Source organism: Halichoerus grypus, chromosome 2, assembly GCF_964656455.1.
Source record: "Halichoerus grypus chromosome 2, mHalGry1.hap1.1, whole genome shotgun sequence".
Classification (NCBI taxonomy): Eukaryota; Metazoa; Chordata; class Mammalia; order Carnivora; family Phocidae; genus Halichoerus; species Halichoerus grypus.
The window spans coordinates 208,931,019-208,956,814 of record NC_135713.1 but is presented as its reverse complement, the minus strand read 5'-3'; the positions used below and the strand labels follow the sequence as shown (position 1 = coordinate 208,956,814).

Below are 25,796 nucleotides of genomic sequence, written 5' to 3'. Positions count from 1 at the left end.
TACCTATGGAGTGGCCGCTGGGTGTGATGTCAATCTGGGCTCACCCTGTCCTCCTCCTCACACTGGGACCCACTGCTCACTAGCAGACACGCTGTGGGCATCAGCCCAGCCTGGCCATGCGGCCGCCCCCTCTTCTCTGCACGTTTGGCTGGAGTCAGGACGAAGGTGGCCATGACCCAAGATGAGCTGCGGAGGAGACCCAACACCCCGTGGGATAACCCCCGGTCCGTCAGGCTCTGGCCACCGGAGGGCTTCGCTGGAGCTGGAAGGGGCTGCTTTTGAAGCAAGAGGAACTGACCGCACACTTGGCTGGTGGCTTTGGAGGCCCACTGAGGAGACACAGGAGGACAGCGCTCCTGCTCTGAGCCAGTTGTTGGCTGGAGAAGTGCGAGGTGAGGTGAGGGAGGGCGCGCCCCGTGTGACATACGCATCTGTCGCAGAGCACACCCTGGCCCCTGGCTGGGAGGAGCACCAGGTTCACAGATTCTCCACACACAGACCCATTCTTCAACTGTTTATTCCATAATCAGTTACCGTAGAGGATGAACCCGATTATGAACAGACTGAAAGAAATATACAGTTTCACACAATACCCAGCTATCACCCCGGACAGGTACACCGGTACAACACGATACAGAACGCGATGAGGGGAACGGAGCCCGCGGAGGCTTTACGGCATGAGGGTTCAAGAGGAGCATCATCACTCGTGTTAACAAAATCCAAGTGCTTTGAAAATCCAACTCCAGGCTGTTGGCAGAGGTCTTTCATTTCAAGGACACGCCCGATGTGGAGCGCCACGATTCCGGACATTTCTGGCTGCTTGCGAGCCCTGTTTGTGGGTCAACTGCTTTCCCTCTTCCTCCTTAAAGTGCGCCCACAGGAGCAGCACGGGCGGCAGGAGGAGAGCCCCTCAAGAAGCACAGGCTGGGGGGCGGCATGACGGCAGCAGGATCAGGAGGGACGGAGGTGACTGCCTCTCGGTCGCACGGCCTGGCTTACACGGGTAGCCCATCTGTGTCCTTCCGTCTGTAGGTAGCTGGCAGCCCTGCCAGGCCTCCCCGCCTCAAGGTGAGGCCACCTCAGTGGCTGAATGACCAGGTGCGGGTCTGGGGCCTACAGCAGCAGCACCCACAGGGCCCCCAGGTCAGCGCTCTGGTCCCGGGAGGGGCTGCCGCCTGCCGCTCTCTGGCAGCCCAGCAGTGAGAGACGTGGACCACCGTGGCCAGAAAACCTGGAAACCCAGATTTATGTACCAGCCCCCGATTCCAAAAGGATGCAATTGACTCACAATCTGGCAAAAACATTTCAGGAGAAATGTAAGTGGGTAAAAATAAGAGCCGATTGGGGCAGACTGTGGACTGCGGCCCCACATGCCCTGCAGCGGCCCGCCTCCTGTCATCTCCTCACATGATCTCTCTGAGGCACATGAACCCGAACTTTTGGGGTCCTAGCTCTTCACAGGACACTTTTTGGATTTTTTTTTTAGGCCTAAAAGATAATAGTTTGTCTTCACTCTTGTTCTTTGGGATATTTTTCAGTCTTAAGATAAAAGAATACTTAAATTGGGGCAATCCTCCTCTCATGTCAAAATACTCCAGTCGCACACGTCACGAAGACATAGCACCACATCAAACAGCGAGGGAGCCCCCAGCAAACAGGGGTAGAGAATTCTGAAAACCAAGGTAGCAGCTGAGAAGCCGAGCGGTGTCCCTGCGGTGTGTCTGATGCCCTCGCTCAGCCGCGCCTCCCTCCCCGGGCAGCTGACGGAGCCTGCCTCCCGGCCGGGCCGACCTTCACCACTTGATGTCTCGGCTGACCGCAGGGAGCCCTGGGCCCTGGTACATGGTGTGCAGGGCCTCCTGGACTCTGGGGGAGTCGGCCCCGTCCAGCCACTCCTGGTACAGCTCCTGCACGTGGGCGCTGGTCTCCGGGGGCCGCACAGGGACGTCCGCGTAGATGCCTTCCATCTGCCGCAGCAGCGCCTTGTCTGCGCGCCCATCCTCGGCCTGGGCTTGGCCTCTGCCGTTTAAACACCCTGGAAGACAAGCAGGGACCTTATGCTTTGCCTCCGCTCGCTTTCAAGGGATGGTTCTGGAGCAGGAAAGAACAGCCGTGGTGTGCAGCACCGTGGGACCAGAGCCTGGAGCTGACTCTGGACGTGTGGGCCCCGAGGCCTCAAGAACCCCAGGTTACAGGCGCACAGCCCCTTACGCTCCCGAGTCTTACCTACATACCTTATCCAGGAAACGTTTTTTACCTAAAAGTGAAGTGAGCTGCCAGCCTCTAGAACTGGCTGGCTGTGTATGCAGATCTGGACTTCCAGAAGAGCAGGAAGACTGCGAACGGAAGCCACACCATAGCGTCTCATAAAGCCTCTGGGCGTGGGTCCCCAAAGGGCGGGACTGGGGAGGGGGCGGGGACCCACGACCCCGCACCAGAGCCCACGCACCCGGGCACCACAGCCTGGATAAAGGGTCCAACTCCCACGTCCTGGTGCTATTTACTCTCAAATGTATTAAATAATGTCAGATTTATACGGTTAAGTTGATTTAAAAGAATCTGTAGCAAACTGCCACCCTGGCCAAGCCCCTCTCCACTTGTCCCTTGGCAGGACCCACCAGCTGCACTTTTTTAAAAAAAGATTTTATTTTATTATTTTACTTTTTAAAAAGATTTTATTTATTCATTTGAGAGAGAAAGAGTGAGAGAGAGAAAGCATGAGCGAGGGGGAGCGGCAGAGGGAGAAGCAGGCTCCCCACTGAGCAGGGAGCCCGATGCGGGGCTCGATCCCAGGACCCCGGGATCATGACCTGAGCCGAAGGAAGACGCTTCACCCACTGAGCCACCTAGGCGTCCCTCCACCCAGCTGCACTTTTGAGCTCAAATCTCGAAGACACTCAGCCATGGCAGGTACTGCGCTCACTTTCCCAGGGAGCCCACTCTCCCAAGGCCTGCTCCTGTCCTCAGACCCCTGGCCCCGGCTCCCCCGCTGTTAGGGCACAGCCCCACCCGTGGCTCAGGGGAGCTGGACACCCTAGCCCCTCCACCGCAGACCCAGCTCACCACTGCCTCCTCATCCTCACTGTGCCAGGTCCTCCACACCCCCACATGCCCTCCCGAAGCCGGCAGGTTTTCGCCAGCACCCTGGCCACGCCTCCTCTCCTTAGGCAGGCTGGAGCCTTGTGGGCCTTCCCCCCTCAGTAGGGCGCAGGTGGCCCCACACCCACCTGGAGGCCACAGCATCCTCTCCCTGGACACCCGTACCCACTCCAGCAGCAAGTCCCTGGCCTCTGCTGTGGGACCCCTGCCCTGGCGCCTCCCGTCGGTCCTCCCCACCCCCGCCCAGTCCATCCCTCAGGATAGAGCCTGGCTACGGGCGGGGCCATCTGAACCAGGTCAGGCTCTCCGCTGGTGCCACCCGAGCGGCGGCTCTTCTCTGGGACTGTGTCCCCAGGGGCGTTCTAAGGGGACACCTGGCTCTTCTGCTATGTGGTAAGGGAAGGAGAGGGACCACTGTGTCACAACCACCAGGGCAGCATCCACAGTCCCACAGAGCGGTCAGAACCGAGCAAGGCCTGGGGCAGCCCACGAGGGCCTGCGTCCTCAGGGTCTGTGGGGGCAGTGTGGCCCAGACCCCGCGGCTTACCCCCGGGGCAGGCGAGCACCTCCACGAAGTGGTACGGGAACCTGCCCTTCTTCAGTTTCAGAACCACGTTCTGGATGTTTCGAAAGCCGTACGCAGCAGCGAAGCGTAACAGAACCTCCCCATTCTTTTCAAGGGTGACCTCCTGGAAGTCTTTGTTTCTGTAAGATGAACACAGTGGATTTTTTTTTTTTTTTTAAGATTTTATTTATTTATTTGACAGAGAGAGACAGCGAGAGAGGGAACACAAGCAGGGGGAGTGGGAGAGGGAGAAGCAGGCTTCCTGCAGAGCAGGGAGCCCGATGTGGGGCTCGATCCCAGGACCCTGGGACCATGACCTGAGCCGAAGGCAGACGCTCAGACTGAGCCACCCCGGCGCCCCTGGATTTTTTTTTTTTTTTAAGATTTTTATTTTAATTGAGACACACAGAGAGAGAGAGTGTGCACAAGCGAGGAGGAGGGGCAGAGGCAGAGAGAGAGGGAGAAACGGGCTTCCCGCTGAGCAGGGAGCCCAACTTGGGGCTTGATCCCAGGACCCCAGATTATGACCTGAGCTGAAGGCAGACGCTCAACGACTCAGCCCCCCAGGCGCCCCAACAAAATGATTTTAATCTAGAGTCCTTCCTCTATGGCTGACAATCATTTTCTAATCTAAGTTTGAAATGTTAGCAAAATGAAAGACCTGAATAAAAACAAGGCTTTTTGGTCTTGGCTATTCTAAGCCCTGTAAATGAGACAGCCCCCCACCCCAGCTCACACACGCGCGCACGCCCCCGGCTTTGGGCAGTGTGCCCGGACAGCAGTGCTGACCGCACAGGCAGACCTCAGGGTGCGGTAGGTGACCTCGCCCACGTCCTCGTCAAACAGCTGCTTGGCCGCGTGCCTGAAGACGTGCGCCAGGTACCCGTCGGAGCTGGCTCCGTCATGGCGCCTCACCTCTTCCTCCTTCAGGCCTCCAAACCTTGCCAGGCAGAAGAGCAACAGCAAGTAGGAGTCAGACTGCCACAGGCTTAGGATCCCCCATGAAAAGAGAAATTCTGTACAGATATTTAGACTTTAGGCAAGGATCTCATGTTACTGAGTTTTAAAGATCAGCACAGGCAGTCATCTGTGACCCCCGATGCCAAAGCAGCCGCTGAAGCCCCACTCCGTGCGCTTGGCTGGCTACTCCTTGTCTGCTGCACCATCAGCGCGTCCCCCAGACCTTGACACCTGGGACACTTGGGACAGAGCTGGGAATCTGAGGGCCACCTGAGAGCGTGTGCACGCGCCCCAGTGGGGACAAGAATAAGCACAGGCTCAGGCCACAGGCACTGAAGCCGCTTCAATTCTATACACCTCAGGGCAGCCTTCCACAAAAGGGCTGTGACTGCCGAGCAGCCCTCGCTCGCCCTGCGCGGAGCCCAAGACATGCATGTGGTGGGAGTGCTGGTCATCGGTTAGGATTACCAGGACAGCAGAACCCTGGCCTGCTGTTCTTAGTGCAAAGGGACCCGAGGGAGCTGCTTTTCCCCAGAGGTGACCCAGCCTCAGGCAGGTCCAGACACACAATGCCAGGGACCCATGGAATTCAGAAGTGGAGGGTGCGGACATGTAAATATCCCTACGGAAACCCAACTCCCCACACCCCCAGTCGGCGGCACTGCACACCAGGGCCCCGCTCATGTTCCACTGGAGAGCTGGGAAGACGGCCTAGGGTCGTGGTGGGCGCCGAGCCGCGACACAGCAAGTGGCAACCCCAGGTCAGGGGGCCCCCACACCCCCATCTCTCTGCCGCCCACGGCCTCCTCATGAAGGAGGGAGGCCACCAACAAGGTGCCCCTGCCTGCAAAAGTCACTTACAGAGTGTCAACGGCAGCGTCTTTCACTGCGAGGTCACTTTGCTCCATTATCTGAACGATTTCACCTACAGACAAAGAAGAGGCGTAAGGCACCATGGAAGGACCCACCCAGCCCAGGCCGGCAGGACATCACGCTTCCTCAGGAGCTGCTTCCAAGATTATCTCCCCCACGGGAGCTTCTGTTAAGGTGACCTTGGGCACTGTCACTCTTACAGAGGGCAGGAACCCATCTCTAGCGCAGCAGAACACTAATATGTGAAAAATTCTGATAAAATGTAAAAGAGTCCAATTCCTCCTTCTGCCCTTGAAACAAGGGATTTTGCAAACAATCTCTCCGTGTTTTTGTTTCTGAAGCAGAAAACTTTTGGGTATAGCTGCCCGTGGACAGAGCACCAAGACACAGTGGCTGCATTTACATAGCGTACGGTGGTGTGCAGAGATGAACTGAGAATCAGCACCACTGTCTTACTTCCCTTTACACCACGGTCCCCAGAAACCCTTGCTGGAGACAGCAAATGTTTACATCAACCGCCATGGCATTACATGCACACAAGATGACTCAACATGTGAGAAAAACAGTAAAACTGATTCTGCATTCAAGATAGAGGCCTGCCTATGGTTCTCATGAAAACCCGCCATTTACCAGGTAAGCAAATGTCCTCCTGTCTCCCTTCCCCCGGGGCCTGTGCGCCGGGGGCCCTTCCATAGCGGTCCTCTTGCTGGAGTCTCAGGTCAGGGGACCCACGCCCAGGAGTCACTGTCCCCGAGAGCTGGCCGCCCTGCCTACACGGTGCGGGGGTCTGAAGTGCAGCCGCTTGGGGTTAGCAGACGAAAGCCACCCCTTGACGGCAGCGTTCTGCTGAGTGGCTCTTGAGGGCACCAGAGAATCATTTCCACCCCAGCACACAGAGAACCTGCTGCAGGCCCTCCGCCAGGCGCACTGGACGGGGGCTGCTGGCAAAGTCACTGGAGCACCACGGGCCCCCAGCTTGACTCTAAATGAGAAAACCTCACTGTGTTGCCAGGTGCATGTTTGCTCTGTCGGCAGGGTCTCTGTCTCATATGGGACTTCTCCATGCTGTGCGAGCGCTGCCCCCTCCACTTCCCTGCAGTCAAGCCCTCAGGGGTCCTGTCGTGACCTCAGAGGACGACCGGCCAGAGGCCCCAGTCGTACCCAGCCCGCCCACCCCTCACCTGAGGTTAGTACGCAGTCAGCACCCCGGGAGCCGTGGGAAGCCGTGGGAAAGTCTTCTCGAAGGGCCTCCAGTTTCTTATCATAGCAAGGAGCCACAATAACATGGAAAATCTTGTCGGGGGACAGGTTCTGGGGAGAAAGAGCAAACCCTGCTTGGGGCTGTGGGGAAGTGAGGAGGGGCAGCTGAAAGCTGGTGCCCACAACTCCCCCCCACCCCGACCAAGGTGCTTTCTCACGTGCTGAAGCCACTGTGGATCTGAGCCCAGCCTCCTGCAGACCAAGCTGTGACCTGCGCTCGTAGCCGCACGATCGCCCACCTCGGGGCCAAGCCACCCAGAGCCCGGAAGGTCCAGCAGCCTGAGACGCCGGGGAAGAGCTCAGAGAGCTGAACCAGCTTCCTCCCCCAGACCTATGCACACGCTGACCAAACACCATTAAGGATAAGCCACTGCTGGACAGTCACCCGGGCTGGCTGACCCTCCAACTTTCCGGAAGCTTCCCAAGTGACACCTATTCGGGTAGCCCCTGTGGTGCCTGAGGCTGAGCTGGAATCGGCAGTCACACCAGCAGCGGGAAGTTGCCAAGTGGCCTCGGCAGAAAGGCCCTACTCGGGGCAAAGCCCGAGGACGGTGCCCGGCTGTCCCTCAGCAGGCCCACAGGACCAGTGACCCTCGAGGACTGGCACACTCCTGGATTCCCCCAACAGTGGGGGCGGGGCAAGCATGAGGGACAAAGTCCCAAAGTCCATTTTTCTGCCCCCAAAGTGAACAAGGGTGTCAAAGGCGTGTGGCTTCCTAAAACGGCTTTGGGTCTGTGGGGTCCCTATTATCGCTGTGTTCTCCAGTTTCTCCTATCGCTGTGTTCTCCAGTTTCTCCAGGGCCAGAGCTCACTGGTTCCCTGGAGAGATGTATCCTCTGACTGAGGAGGACCGTGGGCACTCTGGCAGCTGGGGAAGCGACCACAGGAGGGGGCCACATCATGGGCACCACTGGGGTGTCAGGGACCTCTGGAAGGAACCAGGCTTGGCCTCTGCCAGGGTTCCTGAGTTGGCCCTGGATGGCATGCAGGGGGTCTGAGTGGGGGCCTGCAGTGGGGAGGGACAGCACAGGGACCAGCTAAACATGGGGTGCCACCCACAGGGGGGACCCGGGGCAGGTGAGGGACGTGGGAAGGTCTTTAGGAGCCTGGCTGGGAGTTTTCCCATCATGTGAAGGCAGAAGTGGCTAAGGGAGTCGCATGCCTACTCACTGTGGTCTGGGGGACAGGCCAGGACCCCACACAGGGCCTCCTTCACTGCAAGCATCTCCGGGGGCAAGGCCAGGGCCTCCCACCGCCGCTTACCAGGATAGACAGTGTTTCCACTCAGTCTAGGGCCAAGACCACCCTGGATGTGCCCGGTGGGAACGTCCCCCATCTCCTAGCCCGTGTGCTGCCCTGTGGGAGGTGATCAGCTTACCTGCCGTCTGGCGAAGTAATCCTTTACCAGAGAGCCCATGATCTGTTGGGGAGACTTGGCGGTGCAGAGGTGGGGGGTAACAGGGTGGCCCAGCACCCGTTCGGCGTATCGGACCCAGCCTGGAGAGAGAACGGTCCTGTCACCTCCTCACAGTGGCTTCCTTCTCCTTTCCGTCACACACAAGGAATTCTGACCTCCCAGACCCCGTCACTTGGGGTAAAGCCAGACACCTCTTCATGTGACCTCCCAGGGAATTCGTGGCACCTTGGGCCCCGAGGACCCTAGGTGCATATGCCCTAGACTGGAAGATGCCCCTGCCAGTCCTTGACCAGAGAGGATGGAGTGGAAGGAAGTGAAAACTGGTACACTGGATCCCCCCAAAGAGGAGAACAAGCTCAGAGGAGCATCTTCCCAGGGCACTGGCCCCCACTCAGCTGTGCCCACTGCACAGCTGTTCTTGTCATCAGCAGCCACAAAGCCCACCCAGCTTCACTCACCTATTGGAAGTTAACAGCCAACAACTGCCCACTTTTTAGGGCAAGGACAGAATTTCACACACCCAGGTGACAGTGAGAAATAGCACACATGCTCTACGCCTAAGCACGCAGCCTGGTACTGAGCATTTCCTGAGCTGCCGAAGGCCGCTGTGCCCTCTGGGCTCACCCCTGCTGCTGGGGCGTCCAGGGGGAACAGGGTCAGAGAAGACCTGCGGGAGCCAGAGCCCGCATCCTTCACCTCCTGGGCATGGCCTGGCGAGAGGCAGACGCCACGGACAGGTGTGCACACCACAGCGTCACGGGGGAGCACAGAGGCAGAGTGAGAAGCTGCGCACCAGACCCCAGGGACAGCCAGCTGCCTTCCTGTGACCACTCCTGGCCAGGAGAGCAGCAGGAGTGCGAGACGACGCGACAATCCCGTCTGAACAAACTCAAACCCCGTAACCATCACCTGCATGTAGGCCTGAGCGTGCACAGGAAACGTCTGCGGTGACCCACAGAAGCTCCTAGAGAGCGGTCCCTGGAGGAACTCTCTGGTTTTTTTATTACCATATGATGTATTACTTGTTTCAGGGGTACAGGTCTGTGATTCATCAGTCTTACACAATTCACAGCGTTCACCATGGAGGGACTCTCCTTATCCCTTGCCTCTCAACATTAAAAACAAAAAACTGCCAAAAACAGTGGGCCTTTGGGGGCCCAAGGCCCCACGCACCGTGAGTCTGGCCTGGCAAGGCCCCGCCCACCCCGGCCTCAGTACCAGGCTGGCACCTCCAGACGCGGCTCTCCAGCAGATGGCATCTCTGTGCTGCAGGCAAGCTGCTGTGGGCTGGCCAGGGGCACCACACAGCAGCAACGTTTAGCAGGAGGTAAGGGCTGGGGCCCAGGGAGGATGCCCAGCCTGCGGGGCAGAGGACCGAGCAGGGACGGGGAGGAGGAACCAGGGTCCCAGGGCCCCTGGCGCCCTGCATCTGAAACCAGACAGGTTAGCACTTTCCTGAGGAAACCTCTGATCAGGAACTTGTTACTGAACGCTGCCCGGGGGCAGACACACCGGCCTGTGGCCTGGACAGCCCCTGCCGGCTCCCATGGAAACACGAGAACGGGGGAGCGACCGTGGGCTTCACAGCAGCATGGGGGTGACAACAGCACCCACGTCCTACCTGGGCGCTGGCCCTTCCCTGTAGAACTGCAGACTGCCCCCTCTCCTGGGCCACCACTGACGGGACGGGACAAGAGGGGATGTGCTTGGAGAAGTGGCCTGGCACGAGGCACCCAGGAGCTCTGCAGCGGTACACCCCACAGGAGACATCCCTCAGTGTGTGGGCAGCAAGCACACCCCAAGACCTAGGAGCCCCGCATGAGAAAGCCGTGCCCAGCGAGCCAGCACAGGACTGCCCACAGCCCTGATTCTATCTGTCAGGTCAGATCATCTGACCTTGATGTTGCTTTCATCTCCTTACCCTGTCGTAGGGAAGCAAAAAGGACAATGCTGATTGTAGACAAGGTTTAGTTTTGAACCAAATCTCACCTCATGTCCCTGAACTTGAGAGATGACATGAACCTGAACTAGTTAGAGTTCTGACATACTTCGGTATAAAGAACTCCCGAGGGAAAGTGCATCATCTAGGAAGAACATTCTAGAAGCTCCAAACCTACACATGAACAGACTTGAAGAGCTCAAGACCCTGGATGCAGCAAGTATCAGGCCAGATGCGGGGGGGAGGGGGCGGAGGTGGCCAGTGTGCACCAAGCAGGGGCTGAGTGAGGTGGGGGGCTCTGGGGTGGGCCTTCCGGGGTCCCCACCAGCACTCCACTCCCTCCTGGTCTAGGACGCCCAGTGTGTTGGGCCTGTGACCTCTGACCTCACCCATCTCTGCTCCTGCCCCTAACGCAGACCCGTGAGAAACGGTGCCTCTGGCCCACGGAGGCGCGGCCACTGGCCCTGGGCGCTCACCTGGACAGGCGGAGGTGAGCATGGGCAGCGCTGGCTCTTCCTCGCTGTGCTGCTGGTATCGACGCACGAATTCTTTCTGACTCTCCAGGATGCTGAAATCCGCTGCTATTGTTGTATCGAAGACATAGTGCACCCCTGCAGGAAAGAGGGCGCGTTCAGCTTCTCATCACCTAACGGAGGACCCCCTGGGAGTCTGCAGACTCCACAGGCACCCCCGAGCTCTGTGCCTCCCTCTCACCTCCTTTGCACCACAAACTGCATAAGCCCAGGACCGTGTCTTACCTTTTCCTTCAAACAATAAACATGGATCATTTTTCATAAGAAAATATGTATGTTTTCTCTCTTGCTTCCTCTCGTTCTCTCTACGTCTACACTTACGTAAACACCTCACAGTAGCCATAAAGTTAACAGAAAATTACAAGATACCAGCAGCACTCTCTTCCAGTCAGTGGTTAGATTTCAGTCTGTGATGATCCTTGGTATCTTTAAATAAACTGGCAGCCCAAACCTTTCTTTTTTTTTTTTTTTTTTAAAGATTTTATTTATTTCACACAGAGAACACAAGCAGAGGGAGAGAGAGGGAGAAGCAGGTTCCCTGCTGAGCAAGGAGCCCGATGTGGGACTCGATCCCAGGACCCTGGGATCATGACCTGGGCCGAAGGCAGCCACTTAACCAACTGAGCCACCCAGGCGTCCCCAGCCCAAACCTTTCTGATGGCCATAATTTTTATGCTGATTTGTAACTAGCTATCTTTTTTTCTTCTTTTTTAAGCTTTTAGCATTTTTAAAAAAAGATTTATTTGAGAGAGAGTGTGCAAGCAGGGGGAGGGGCAAAGCGAGAGGGAGAAGCAAACTCCGCACTGAGCACAGAGTCCGACGTGGAGCTTACTCCCAGGACCCTGAGATCATGACCTGAGCCGAAATCAAGAGCTGGAGGCTTAACTGACTATCCCACCCAGGTGCCTCTTTTTAGCTGTCTTTTAAAAATAAATTTTTTTAATATTGGCACATAAGCCTGAAACAAAACATATACTTTTAATAATTTTAACAAAGTAGATTAAATAACATTATCTGCAGCCAGATAATTTTTCTTAAAAAGAAACATTATAACGCCTAAGTATCATCTTAAAAGTATTACCTTAAGTCAGTTTTCCTATGGATATATATATGCCCAACTCTTTTCTTTAAAAAATTCTCTCCCCAAATAGGGCCTTTCACTATGAGAAGAGAGAGTATCTAGGAACTTTGGTAAAACCTGAAGCTTTTTCAGATCACGAGCATGAAGGAACGACTACACCCATGCTCGTGGCTGTGGCCTAGTTTGGTAGCAGGCAGTGCGTGGAGAAACCAGTCCACGCCAAGTGCTCTAAGGAGCAGGTGTTTATTCCAAGTGTCACCTTATTTTATTAGTAATCCCCCACGTGTTTAGGTCTTTAAAAGCCACTGCAGGGTGCCTGGGTGGCTCAGTTGGTTAAGCATTTGACTCTTGGTTTTGGCTCAGGTCATGATCTCAGGGTCCTGGGATCAAGCCCCGTGTTGGGCTCTGTGCTCAGTAGGGAGTCTGCTTGGGATTCCCTCTCCCTCTGGCCCTCCCCCGGCTGACGTGCTTGCACAAACACTCTCTCTAAAATCAATCAATCAATCTTAAAAAAAGAAGCCACTGGGCGCCTGGGGGGCTCAGTCGGTTAAGCGTCTGCCTTCGGCTCATAATCCCAGGGTCCTGGGATGGAGCCCTGTGTTGGGCTCCCTGCTCCGCGGGGAGTCTGCTTCTCCCTCTGCCTCTCTCTCTCTTTCTCCCTCTGTCTCTCATGAATAAATGAATAAAATCTTTTTTTTAAAAAAAAAAAGAAGCCACTGCAGAAAAATCGAAGCTCATGTTGAAGAATGCCTCCAGTTCTCCTCTCCTGAGCCCGCCTGGTGGTCGTGTGCATGAGGACACCCCGGGGGGCAGACCCTCCACAGAGGGTGGGGTGGGGTGGGGGCTCGGGGTTGAGCAGTCCAACAACAGTGGATGACACAGAAGCCTTCTCATCGCTACTGTGGATGGTACCATTCCAGCTCATTCACATTTGAGCTCTTGGGCATATTTGAGAGGGACTATCTTCCTTTTTTGTGCACAGGAGACAGCCCACTCCCTCCCTGCTCTGCTCTTCAGAGAGCATCCTGGGAAACCAGATGCCGGTCATCTTGCAGATGTGATGCTCTATCACATGCCCTCCGTGGGCCCTGGGAGCCGGGGTGAGACCATACTCCTCAGCGAGCGCAGGAGCGCAGGAGCCTCCTACGTGTCCCCGCCACCCCATCACCTGCTGCCCCTGGAGGGCCAGCCACAGACATCACACGACACCCGTCTGCACAGCAAGGGGGTGAGGGACGCCCGCCTGTCGCGGGTCAGAGGCAGGTCCCCTTACGTTTCTTGAGGTGCTTGTGGAAGTCTGGTCTAGGCTGTGCCCCTGGGAGCTGAACTCTGGAGACGCAAAGCACAGCTGTAAGCTGGCCTTGTAGACTCACAACAATATCAAGGTGCCTCACCAAGACTTTTGAGGAAGCCGCAGAGTCTTCTAGATGCATCAGTCACACTGAGGCGGAATTTGGCAGCAAAGTAAGGCAGAGACTGAGGACACACGGACACGACCAGCACCTTGTGCTGTGAGGTATCACATTTCTGGGAGAAACAGAGAAGAGCGTCACATGTGTGGTGCATACAGAGTGAAGTGAGACACCATGATGAAAAATCCCGTCACACAGAACGAGTAAGTGCTCTATGAGAACACTGATAAAACATACGTGCACTAGCAAGTATAATTAAGGAAACGGAAAAAAAATTAGGATTAAAAAGTGGGACATCCCAAGAGATTTTGTCAATTTTTAAAAACAATACTCTTATCAATAAATGCGAATACCTGAATGAAAGTGGATAATTTTAAAGGAAAAAAAATTACAAGATTGGCCCATAAATAACTGAAATGACCCAGTAACAATTTAAAAATACACACACACCAATATGTTTCAATTAGAACAAAATACATACACACTGAAACAGTGTCCAGAGATCTATCCCCAGAGAGGCCTCAGTCCCTGGTCATTCTGGCAAACTGTAGGATAGATATATTTGCGTACATGTATACGTATATGTATGTATGCGTGTGTGTGTTTTTTTTTTTTTTAAGAAAGAGCAGGGGGTGGGGCAAAGGCAGAGGGAGAGAGAGAGAGAGAGACTTAAGCAGGTTTCACGTTCAGCACAGAGCCCAATGCAGGGCTCGATCTCATGACCCCAAGATCATGACCAGAGCTGAAACCAAGAGTCAGACGCTTAACTGACCGAGCCACCCAGGCTCCCCAAATTGTAGGATATTTTTAAGGAGTGGATCATTCTCACCTTCTATAAACTGTTCTAAAAAATACTGTGTGGGGCGCCTGGGTGGCTCAGTTGGTTAAGCGACTGCCTTTGGCTCAGGTCATGATCCTGGAGTCCCTGGATGGAGTCCTGCATTGGGCTCCCTGCTCGGCAGGGAGTCTGCTTCTCGCTCTGACCCTCCCCCCTCTCATGTACTCGCTCTCTCTCATTCTCTCTCTCTCAAATAAATAAATAAAATCTTTAAAAAAAAAAAAAAATACTGTGTGGGATGCCTGGGTGGCTCAGTCGTTAAGTGTCTGCCTTCGGCTCAGGTCATGACCCCAGGGTCCTGGGATCGAGCCCCACATCGGGCTCCCTGCTCAGTGGGGAGCCTGTTTCTCCCTCTCCCTGCCACTCTCCCTGCTTGTGCTCATTCTCTCTGACAAATAAATAAAATCTTTTTTAAAAAATGCCGTACAAACATGAAACCACAAGGCTATCGACATCCTGAAACCAAAACGGATACCGGCGGCTCAAGGAATCCCTGGAAAAATATGAACAATTCATCGCCAACACAATAACCCAGGAGAGCAGCATGGGCGAGGATGCTGGCATTAGAAAGTCTCCCCTGTGACCCTCTAACCTGGAGTCTAGGGCAGATACAGGATTACCATGACAGAGCTGTGTGGGTCAGACGTTGTCAGCCAGTTAGTAAAGTGGAAACCCGAATGGTGGCATTTGGGGGCAAACCTTCCACCACAGGTCTGAGGATTGGTCTGGTCTCACAGCTGGGGCACGCAGGCCCAACTGGATGTGGGAAAGGCGGCGTGATTCCTGCTTCTGAATGCATCCCAATAGAAATGTGGAAGCAGGAATCGGGAGAGAGTGTGAATCGGTGGAAGCAGGAATCGGTGGAAGCAGGAATCGGTGTGAGTCCCAGTTGCTAACAGAAGAGGCAGGGCAGAGGGTGGTCTGTCCCCAGCTCCAGAAGCCAGACTCAGTGCTTCCAATCCTTTTATCTGATGCCCTGCCAGGGAGGTCTCCAGGCCTCACTCCGTTCTCACTCAAACGTCCCCTCCCCTGAGGGAGCTGCTTTGTGACCAGCAGGGGATCAGACTGAGCCCAGGGCGAAGGGCAGCAGAGCACAGAAAGGGAAATTGCAGTGTGACTGCATGAGCAGCTGGCTCAACCAACCCAGAACCTCCCCTATGTCCAGTTTCCTGAAATAACCATTTCCTTATTCTTTATGCCAGTTTCTGTAGCTGAAATGCTGATTGGTATGCATTTCTACCAGAAGTTTCTACAAACATCTACTTAATAGTAAAACTTCCCACTGAAGTCTGAATCAAGATGTTAGTGTGGGGGGAGCTAAAGCCATTCTGTTCAGAGGAGGACAAGCAAGAGCAGGTGGGGACTGCCGCTCGCTCATGGACCTCCCGGGGGACCTGACCACCAGGAAGGGAAGAGACACAATGCTGACACCAGAAAGACATGTATTTCTCTCTGAAACCGTGACCTAAAAATGCTGATGTGCCAGGAACACGCCACAGGGGTGGTGGCAAACACGCACAACACTGCTTGGCTCTGTCCTCTGTGCTGGGTGCCCATGTGAAGCCCACACTCCTCGCGGACTCCGCCTTGCTCGGGCACACCAACTGTTACTGAGACGGCGGCGGGGGGGGGGGGGGCTCCCAGAGGCACCTGCACTGCTGCAGGCAGGGTGGGGTGTGAGAGCGCTCCCTGAGAGCGGCCATGAGCGAGGGGCAAACGCAGGTGTGCGCTTCAGCCCCTCTGCCTCATCTGCCCTTCCTTTCACCTGTCCAAAGCTGAGGGACACAGCTCTGCAGGACAGCTGAGGGACCACAGCCTTGCCCCAGCCTGACAAGCCCATCAGACCAGAGCCCTGCCTCTGGGAACAGACTAGGGACCTCGAGTCCCACCACGTCGGTGAGGGAACGTGACCCTGGGTGGGGGGCTCTAGAGAGGGTTGACTCCAGCAAGGGACATAGGGCCAGGGCCGAGGCATGTACGCTGTGCCCAGCAGAGGCTTCCACGCCGCACCTCCACCCCCCCACCCCCCCCGCCCAGCAGGAGCCCTACCTTATTAAGGTTCAGAACGCGGAAGAAGTCCTTGGCATTCTGCTGGGAAACCTGGAGCCCTTCCTCAGCAGTCACACAGCTGTCACAGGCCAGGCAGTCACTCAGAAATATCTTGGCATCGGCCAACTTATGGAATTCTCCCTTCTACAAAAGAAAGATGTTTTGGTCTGATTCTTGAATAAAGACTCTAACATGTGCTTCTCTAGGGAGAATGACAGCACGAAACCGACACAGAACATGGACACCTTGGACAACACAGAGCCGGAGGGCCACAGAACACCACAATGACACCAAGGAGTCACACAGATGACAATCCAGGGTGGGAGCAGGACAGCACTGTCACATGGTGGAAGAAATCTACATTCCTGTGTCTCAGGAGCTGGCCCGGCGCCTCTCTTCCCTATGTCCCCTTCTGTGTTGCCCTTGGGGACTCCCACTCTCAGTCTGCTCTGTACTCCCTGGTGACTCATCAAGGCCCATGGCTCCCCAAGGAAGCTGGTAGCCTGGCTTCAGGAGGTCTGAATGGGGCCCAAGAGTTTGCACTTCTAACAAGCTCCCAGGTGGGTCCAGAGCTGCCACTCCGAGGGTCTGGAGCACAGGGCCTGGCACAGAGCTGGGGCCCAGCAGAGAATGCTGTGCTACTCGGAGAATCCTGGCCCTCTGTCCCTGCAGAGGTGTCCGTGAGCACACTCTGCGCTGTTCCCAGGACTTCCTCCCTGCCGTGTGCTGTGCACCACACAGTCCTCCTTTCTGCAGGCTCTCCTGGGCCAGGTCTGGTCCCTCCCCACCTGTCCTGTTCCTTCTGCCCCCGTGTGCGTTCTGCAGAAGACTGTCCACTGCCTTCTCTCCAATCAGCCTCACTTCCCAGAACAGTGTCAGCTCCCCCAGCCCCCAACACCTCTCCAACCTTCACCTCCAGCGGAGCTCTTTCCTTTCCCAAGCTCCAGACCGCCATCCCACAGAGAGCTCAGTGTCTGTGGAACTCAAATTGCACTCAGCTTCCTGCACTGCATCCTCTTTCCTGCTTTTGCCACTGTGGTGGCCTGCCCAGGCCCCACCACCCCATCTCCCAGGTCCTTTCCCTCATTCTCCCCTGCTCTAGCCACCTTAAACCACCTGCCTCCATCACCCGCCCCCCCATATGATCTGCCCCCTCCCCCAGACCACTGTGTGCACCCCTCCTCTGACCTGCTCACCCTACGGGGGTGCCGCCCACTGTGCTGGCAGGACGCCTGCTGAGGCTGTGCACACACCTTATCTCTGCGTAACCACAGCCCTGGGAGAGAAGGAACCCAACTCCCCAGGTCACTGATAAGGAAACTGGGGCTCCCGGGTTTAGATGTCTGTCCGAGGTGATGTGGCCAGAGGGTAGGTGTGGGAGGCGCCAGGCACTCCCTGCTTCTTCTGCCTTTGAACCCTGGGTGCCTGCCTCATCTGCTGCTTGCCAAGCCCTACAGCTGCCAGAGTGCAGAGCTGGTACGAGAGGGACTAGATCAGTTCCTGTCAGTCCAGACCTTGTGTCGGGGTCACCAGACTAAAGCAAAACCTGCTGCTGTCCATGTTGCCAGCTCTCCACTAGTGAAGTCAGTACCAGTCCTTTCCAAGGGAAGAGTGACCTCCCCTACCCAGTAAACTCAAACCATCACCACTAGCTAAGGGGGATTTAAACCCCCAAGAACAGAGTTAGAGAAGAAACCACTAGAAAAACAAACTTACAGGATCATGAGATTTGAATCATTTTTTAAATTACCTACCTAAACTCCCCTTTTACAGAATGAAACTTTTCATTAAAAAAGTTGGAGATTTAAATATTATACCACTATTTCTAATCAATGACTGAAGATGGTATTTTTCTTTGTTCTTCACACAGTTTGTTTTGGCTGGGTGTATTCTGAGGACACTTGCTCTTGGGCACTTCTGTCCCAAAGGTCACATGCCTAGGAATGACCACCCAGCATGCCCACGGCAAACCTCCCCCCCCCCCCACCCCGGGCACCACTTTAGGATCTTCTGAGAGCAGTGGTGTGCCAGGGACATGAGCCCTCGAAGAGAAGAAAAACAGCCCCAGCCATTTACTCCAGGCTAATGCAAAACTGAGAAATTACTTGCCTCTCCATTCTCCTGAGCCAGACTTGGTACATCAACTGAAGCATTCTCTTGGTCCTCGGTTTTTGTTTTCTTACTACATTCCTTGAAAAAGCAAAGGAACATATAAAAGTACTTTTAATCTGACTCTCTCAATTTAAAAAGATGTATGTACACTCTGATCCATTAACCTCATGTGTAGAAATCCTCTCTACAAAAACAAAAGTACCTGGACTTGTGGACACACATGCACACCCTCCTCTATCCGTGTCCTTGCAGTAACTGAAAACTAGCAGCAACATGGCCTTCCACCAACAGGTAAATCAACACCGACAGCCTGGATACTTGTTATATTTAGAATATGATGAACTAGAATTATGTGTAATGCTTTGAAAATATATCTCCGTATAATGTTAAATAAAAAAAGAGGAAGTGATGGAATATTTATATGCTCTAATTTTTGGAAAAACAAACAAAAAATCCCTATCCCCACAATGAATGGCTCTTTACGTTATCAGCCTAGAAGCAAGTGTGGAAGGCTACCCCGGTCACTAAGGTTACCCAGGTGGAGCGGAGGACCAGCCCTGTCCTTCCTACATTCCTGTTTTGTTACCATAATCATGTAAGTTGTATAAAAACTCCTCAAAAACATGTTTTCATCAGTGTTTCAATCATCCACATCAAGAACTGTGCTCGCTATGACTGCCCTGCCTGGTAACAAAAGTTAGTTTTTCTGTTTTTTTTTTTTTTTTCCCCTTTGGCTTCAAACATATTTAGAAAGGACAAACAAGTGCACTGAGACCTGGAAAGACCAAGCATGAGCCCAAATGTAACGTGACTACAAGGCACCTGGAAACGAAACCTGACCCGAGTAGCGCCGGCATCTGGCAGGTTCAGGGTCCGCAGCTCACCAACCACCTGCAGTCGCCCTCTGCCCAGTAAAACCCGAACCAGTTGTCACACAGGAGACCAAGTCTGCGAGATGACGCGGACGCACAGGAGCCCGGAGCGGCTGATCCCGGAGACGGGGGACCCGGGACGGCGCCACGGCCCGCACCGCCCGCTCTGGGCACCAGGGCTCCCGGAGGCCGGTGACCGCAGGCAGCTCCGACCCCCGGCTCCGACCTCGACCCGACCTGACCTGACCCCCCGACCTCGAACAGCCCCGACCCCGGCCGGACCGACCCCGACCCCGAGCAGCACCGACCCTGGCAAGACCGACCCCCTGACCCCGAGCAGCACCGACCCCGGCAGGACTGACCCCCTGACCCCGAGCAGCCCCGACCCCAGCCGGACTGACCCCCTGACCCCGAGCAGCACCGACCCCGGCCGGAACGACCCCCTGACCCCAAGCAGCCCCGACCCCGGCCGGACTGACCCCCTGACCCCGAGCAGCACCGACCCCGGCCGGAACGACCCCCTGACCCCGAGCAGCCCCGACCCCGGCCGGAACGACCCCCTGACCCCGAGCAGCCCCGACCCCGGCCGGACTGACCCCCTGACCCCAACTCCCTGACTCCGGCCGGACCGACCCCCCTGACCCCGAGCAGCCCCATCCGGGCCGGACCGATTCCCGGCCCCGAGTGCGCGGGGCCCACCTTCCGCGTGCAGTGCTCACACTTCATCTGGAGCGCGGCAGGCGAGGGGCCAGAGTTCGGCCTCGGAGGAGCACCGGGAGACTCGGTCACAGACGCCCGGCGCCCGCCGCCCTTTGTTGTAGTCACCCGCGGCACGGCACCACCCCCAGCGTCTCCACTTGACCAATGAGAGCGCCGGGAAGGGGCGGGCCACAACACTAAACCAATAGGAGCGCAGATAGTGCGGTGCGGCTCCCGCCCACATGTCTCCGCCTAGGCCAATGACAGCCCCGGGAAGGGGCGGGCCAGGCCCTGGAGCCAATCGGAGCGCGCGGGGGCGGAGAGCGGCGGATGCCCGGGAGGCCCGGCGGGTCATCTCGTCCGTTTCGGCGGCTCGCGGGTCGGGGGCGGCACGGGGCTGACAGGCAGATCCTGTCTAGGAGGCGACCCTGAGTTGTCCTGGGGCGTCTGGTCCGTCAGCTTGGCTCCACCTTAAGCCTGTCTCCAGACTCAGCCAGGCCATCGCCATTGCCGCCCGCAGGCGCGTCACGTAGGCCGGGCCTGGCGGCAGTGCGCACGCGCGAATGCGCACCACGTGGCGCCTTGATGGAGCTCGAAGGTGGGTGTGAAGTAGAGTCAACTAGATGTTCTCAGCAGGTGTGTGGATGATCGGGCACCTGCTTTGCAAATAATGAGTAGTTACTGTTTCTGGGAGAAATGACACCAGCTACAGGGTTAAAACGAAAATGTTTAACTCATAATAATGAAAATAAACATTTTATAAAATCAGTGTCTGCTCTTTGCAGGATGATCAGAAATGAGAAGCATGCCTAGGAAAGTTCAGTGGATCATAATAAAAGCAACTGGTGACCTTAAAAATAAAGCTGCCAGTCATTTTACCAGCACATTGGGTTTATTTGGGAATAGCAGAGAATTGCAATCCAGACCAGGCTAGCTACACCAAAACCATAGGCAAGTCGGGAGAACAAAGGAGAGGAACACACTTCTGTAGAGGAAAGGGGGTGTTGGGAGGGGCTGTTGTAAACAAAAAGGCCGTTGGAGTAAAATAGTGGCTTCTCGAGGGCTGAGCTGTGACTGCCTCTCATTGACTGGCTTGTTGCCTGGGCTTGAGGAAACCTAACTTCCTCCTGCTGGGGTAGTAAAGTAGTGGCTAAGGTAGTATTTACCTGCAAGGTTCCTGCTGGGTCTGCAGTTGAGAACAGTGTTGGGGGAGAGCTTCCTTTGCCTGCTCCCAACCCCTCCTAAAGGAGGTTTCCTTGATTCAGTTTCATAATTTATAGTGGTTCATACAGCTTTTTACAAATGCATAAGTTAAAATCAGAAGGTCTAACCCCTACATTACTCAAATGTATGTTGGCACCTCTCAGAAAACACATTCCCTCAATTTTCAGCAGGAATAAGAGGATAATTTTAGGTTGTCATTTGTATATTTCTTGTTATTGTTTTAGAAACATAACCACAATACCATTAATTACCATGTGTGAAAACAAATTACAATTACTTAATTTCATCAAATATGTAGTTAGTGTCCAGGTTTCCCTAAATTGATCTCTTTAAAAATATATATTTTATTTATTTATTTGACACAGAGAGAGAGTGAGTGCACAAGCAAGGGAAGCGGCAGGCAGAGGGAGAGGGAGAAACAGACTCCCTGCTGAGTAGGGAGCCTGATGCGGGACTGGATCCCAGGATGCTGGGATCATGACCTGAGTCGAAGGCAGACACTTCACCGACTGAGCCACCCAGGCACCCCCCCCCCTTTTTTAGTTTAAATCAGGACCTAAATAAGTCCAATATTTTCATTGGTTTGTGTGTTTCCTGTCTCTTAAAAAAATCTTTTTGTTTTAAAATAACTTGAGGCTCACTAAGAAGTTGCAAAGACACTACAGTGTCTGAAGGCTGTGTGTGTGTTTAACTTTGTAGATTCCATCCACTCCCTCTCTTTCGCCTTGCATATCATTATAAAGAAGTCAGGTGGTTTGGCTGTAGGGTTTCCAAGAATTGCTGCCTGCACCCTTGTGGAGTCCTTTAGTATACCCTTGTCCTCTGAATTCCCAGGAAAGAGTAGTCGAATGTTCTTGTGCCTTGATCCCAGGTTAAATTTTTTGGCAAGTCTATTTCATAGATGTTGTTGTGTAATTCCATCAGGAGGCTACACTAACTCCTTCCTGTGATATTAATTAGCGCCCATTGATAAAACTGCATAGATCCATTCATTCATGACAGCAGTGTTTTAATCCTACCATTTCTTATTAATTTATTAGCAGGAATATATATTTTTTAAAGATTTTATTTATTTATTTGAGACAGAGCGAGCACAAGCAGGGGGAGGGGGAGAAGCAGACTCCCTGCTGAGCAGGGAGCCCATCGATCCCGGGACCATGGGATCATGACCTGAGCCGATGGCAGACGCTTAACGACTGAGCCACCTAGGCGCCCCAGGAATAGTTTCATAATGAGAAATTCCTCTCATTCACTATTTGGTTACTCTGTTGTAAGTTTTATAAAGAAAGGCAAGATGAATGTATAAATCGGTAAAAAAAAAAAAAGAAAAAAATCCAAGTTCCTTTCTCAGCATCCTCCGAAAGTGAACAAAGAATTTAAAAATAGATCATTATGAATTATGGATTTTGGGGGCTCCTGGGTGGCTCAGTCGGTTGAGCATCTCAGCTCAGCATCTTGATCTCAGGGTTGTGAGTTCAAGTCCCATGTTGGGTTTCACGTTTAAAAAAAAAAAAAAGTTACAGATTTTTAAAAAAGATTTTATTTATTTATTTGACAGAGAAAGACACAGTGAGAGAGGGAACACAAGCAGGGGCAGAGGGAGAGGGAGAAGCAGGCTTCCCGCGGAGCAGGGAGCCCAACACGGGGCTTGATCCCAGGACCCTGGGATCATGACCTGAGCTGAAGGCAGCCGCTTAACTGACAGAGCCACCCAGGTGCCCCAAGAGTTATGGATTTAAATGGTTGAAGATTTTCAATTCATTTGAATTATTGTTCTTATTGATACTCAAATCCTTTTTTTCTTTTTCACAAAGAGAATCTCTTCAGCTAGGCTCCAAAATTTTTTTGAAAAGATGCTCAAATGCTAACAGTCCCTTTGCTTTTTGATACATTTGCTTGTACATTTCCTGTTTCAGACTTGAAATCAGTCCTTTCTCCAAAAAGCCTGGTTCCTTTAGTAGGAATTGGTATTTAAAAACCACAGAATGGATCCTAGAATTGCTCATTGCTACTGCATTGGTCATTGTTTCCAGGACTTTTCAGTGGACAGCATGAGGACACATGTATTTTTTAAAGCAAAATACATTATGAACTCACACTGGTCCTTCTAATTCAAATCCAGGAATACAGGGTTCTAAATAATTGATCTTATTGACCTCACATCCATTACTCCTGTCTGAAATTCCTGGTTCCCAGTAGTACCTACCTAACATACTCATTTGCATGGTCTCATATTACATACATAAAAAGTCTCACGCTAACAATGCTAACTAACTCTACTACGCAGAATAAAAACACATTTTACATATTACATTTCAACATATATTTGCATCCTGTACACCCCCTTCTTAAGTGATAGTACCTTACACACGTTTTTCCATCTTGCTTTTATCATTCAACAATACATGCTGGAGAGCATGCCATAGCAATGTATAGAGATATTCCTCATTCCTTCGTGAGGATATATGTATTTCACAGGGTCCAATCAGGAGAGAGAAAGCACACAGTAATTTGAACAGAGAGTTTAATATAAAGAATTATTAGCAATAACTGGGGATTGGAGTGAGGGATTGGCCAGTAAAAAGAAATGAGACTATAAAGAATGCAAGAATTGTAAGAAACAAGGAGTAACCACAACCACCCCAACCAGGGCTATGACAATGAGGAGCTCACTATCCCCAGGGATGAGATCTAGACTGTTGGAGAAGGCCGCCTTTGGCTCACTGGATGGCAGAGAAGCTGTCAGATGTCGCAGTGATGGAACTTGCTGGAAATCTTCTCTGCAGGGTGCTGGGGAAAGGTTTTTTTTCCACAGAAGGGATCTCACTAGAGATACTTTTCTACAAAACCACTCAAGGGGTTGTGAGGGGAAGCTGGTGGGTACTGGTTACTGCTGACCAGTGTGCACTGTAAGAGCTGGATGCTGGAGAAGGCCTGGGGGCCGCAGGAGCCTGCAGATCCAGCACAGCAGAAGCAGGAAGAAAAGCTCTTCCTCCTGCAGTGTCTCTCCAGCACCCTCTATTGACAAAGTTTAGCATCATGCCAGAGAGTACACAAAAAATAGAGGGCTCAGATCCATTTTCATGGATCAGGCAATGAAGTTTGAATTTAGAGCTGAGATAGAATGCATTAATAATTGGCACAATATACAGTTTTATTCACTCAGTCCCCTATTTATGGATATTGTATTTCCAGTCTTGCTATTACCAATATTCAGCAGGATTCTAACCAAATTAACTGTCATTTGTTCACACATTTAACATTTGTAAGAGTCCAGTGCAGGCTTCATTTTTAAATAGCATATAATCTAGTAGAAAAGGTGAAATTATGCAAATAAAATGTAACACAAAGTAGAATTTCCTGGGTATCATCTCAGTTCTACCTAAATTCTGAGGAATAAGATCAGTTCCAGTTGCAGCAAGCAGGAAGGACTTAAAGAAGGTACTAACAATTCAAATAGACCTTCAAGATGGTGTAGGGGAAGTCCATCTCAGGAAGATGGAATGTGAGCTGAGGGGTCAGGTCAGGGAGCCTGCTGTGTTCAGACACTGCCCAGTTTTGCTGCAGCTAGAGTAATGGTCTCCAAGTGTGGCTCCGGGACCAGCAGTATTAGCAACATCTAAATTTTACGCTCCCACACACCACTGGGAACAGGTGCTAGCAATCTGTGTTTCAAAAACCTGCCCGGTGATTCTCATGCCTGCTCAGGTTTGGGAACCACAGGCAGAGAGTATCTGAAGCAGACTGGTAAAGTAAAAAAGTCGTTTCCAAAGTTTTGATCATGTGCTTATATTGGTAAATCTTCTAGGGTTATGCACACCGATGTACATGTATTTCTTTATAAGGGACTATGCACCGTTGTACTCATCTTATGTAAGTTATAAAACACATTGAGAATAAACAAGAAAAGAGAACGATGGGAACCGAAGCTCTCCTCTGTTCTTCCAGCACCCCACATGGCACTCGACCACCCGCTTTGGCGAGCACTTGGGGAGGGGGCAGTGACTGTGGTGGAGGCTCTCCTGTTTCAGGGAGGGCCCTTCCCTTCATCTGCTCAGAACTGGAAAGGCAATTTAGGGTCCTGACCAGGGACCACGGGATTGAGTCCTGCTTCGGTCCTCATCTTTCCGCAGTAAGGGAAGGTGGTGTTTTGGTGGAGCAGGTAGGCCACCTCCGTGGCCATTGCAAGGTTTTCCTGGAGAAAACTCTTTCCTACTGCAAGTCTCTGACAACAGCCCAGCCAATGAGAGAGGGTCACAGCCCAGCCAATGGGAACGGCCATAGCCCAGCCAATGGGAGATGGCCACCGCCCAGGCAATAGAAGACAGCCACAGCTCAGCCAATGGGAGACAGCCACAGCCCAGCCAATGGGAGGCGGCCACAGCCCAGCCAATGAGAAGCCACCATACTTCCAGCTCCCAGCTTACTCCAATGGACTTTCTGTTTACAACAATCCACCCCCTCCCCACCCCCCACCCCCTATAAAAAGAGCCTCCTCTCCTTACTCTCCGGACGTGCCCGTGGTTGTGGTGGAGCCTGTGTGTCCTGGGTTGGGATTCTCTGCTAATACCAGAGCACCCCTTCTTTGCTGGTGGAACAGCGGGCAGTGTTACTGTTAAGGTTAACATTTTACTGCGATTGCACTGAATCTACAGATCAAATTAGTAGAATTTGTCTTTTAGATGACTTTTCAACGCATGAACAACTATCTTATCTCTACTTCAGTGTTACTAGACTTTACAATTTTTGCCTTAGCTTGTACACATCTGTTGTTAGATTACCTTCAGATACTTCCCATTTTTGTCATTTTATTTTTAAAAAGATTTTATTTGAGAGTGAGCGCGAGACAGCGAGCACGAGCT

At 53.2% G+C, this 25,796-nt stretch overlaps 1 protein-coding gene across 1 annotated transcript; it reads right to left on the bottom strand.

The window, feature by feature from the left end:
• Positions 1 to 499: 499 nt before the first annotated feature.
• NARF (nuclear prelamin A recognition factor) lies at positions 500 to 20,323 on the bottom strand. Its single transcript, XM_036093034.2, has 11 exons — positions 19,711 to 20,323; positions 18,137 to 18,217; positions 16,028 to 16,171; positions 13,123 to 13,255; positions 10,591 to 10,725; positions 8,137 to 8,255; positions 6,679 to 6,808; positions 5,486 to 5,549; positions 4,467 to 4,604; positions 3,647 to 3,804; positions 500 to 2,035 (listed from the first exon to the last, which is right to left on the bottom strand). The coding sequence occupies exons 1-11, from the start codon at positions 19,735 to 19,737 to the stop codon at positions 1,794 to 1,796; spliced, it is 1,371 nt and encodes a 456-aa protein (XP_035948927.1). The 5' UTR covers positions 19,738 to 20,323; the 3' UTR covers positions 500 to 1,793.
• Positions 20,324 to 25,796: the final 5,473 nt, after the last annotated feature.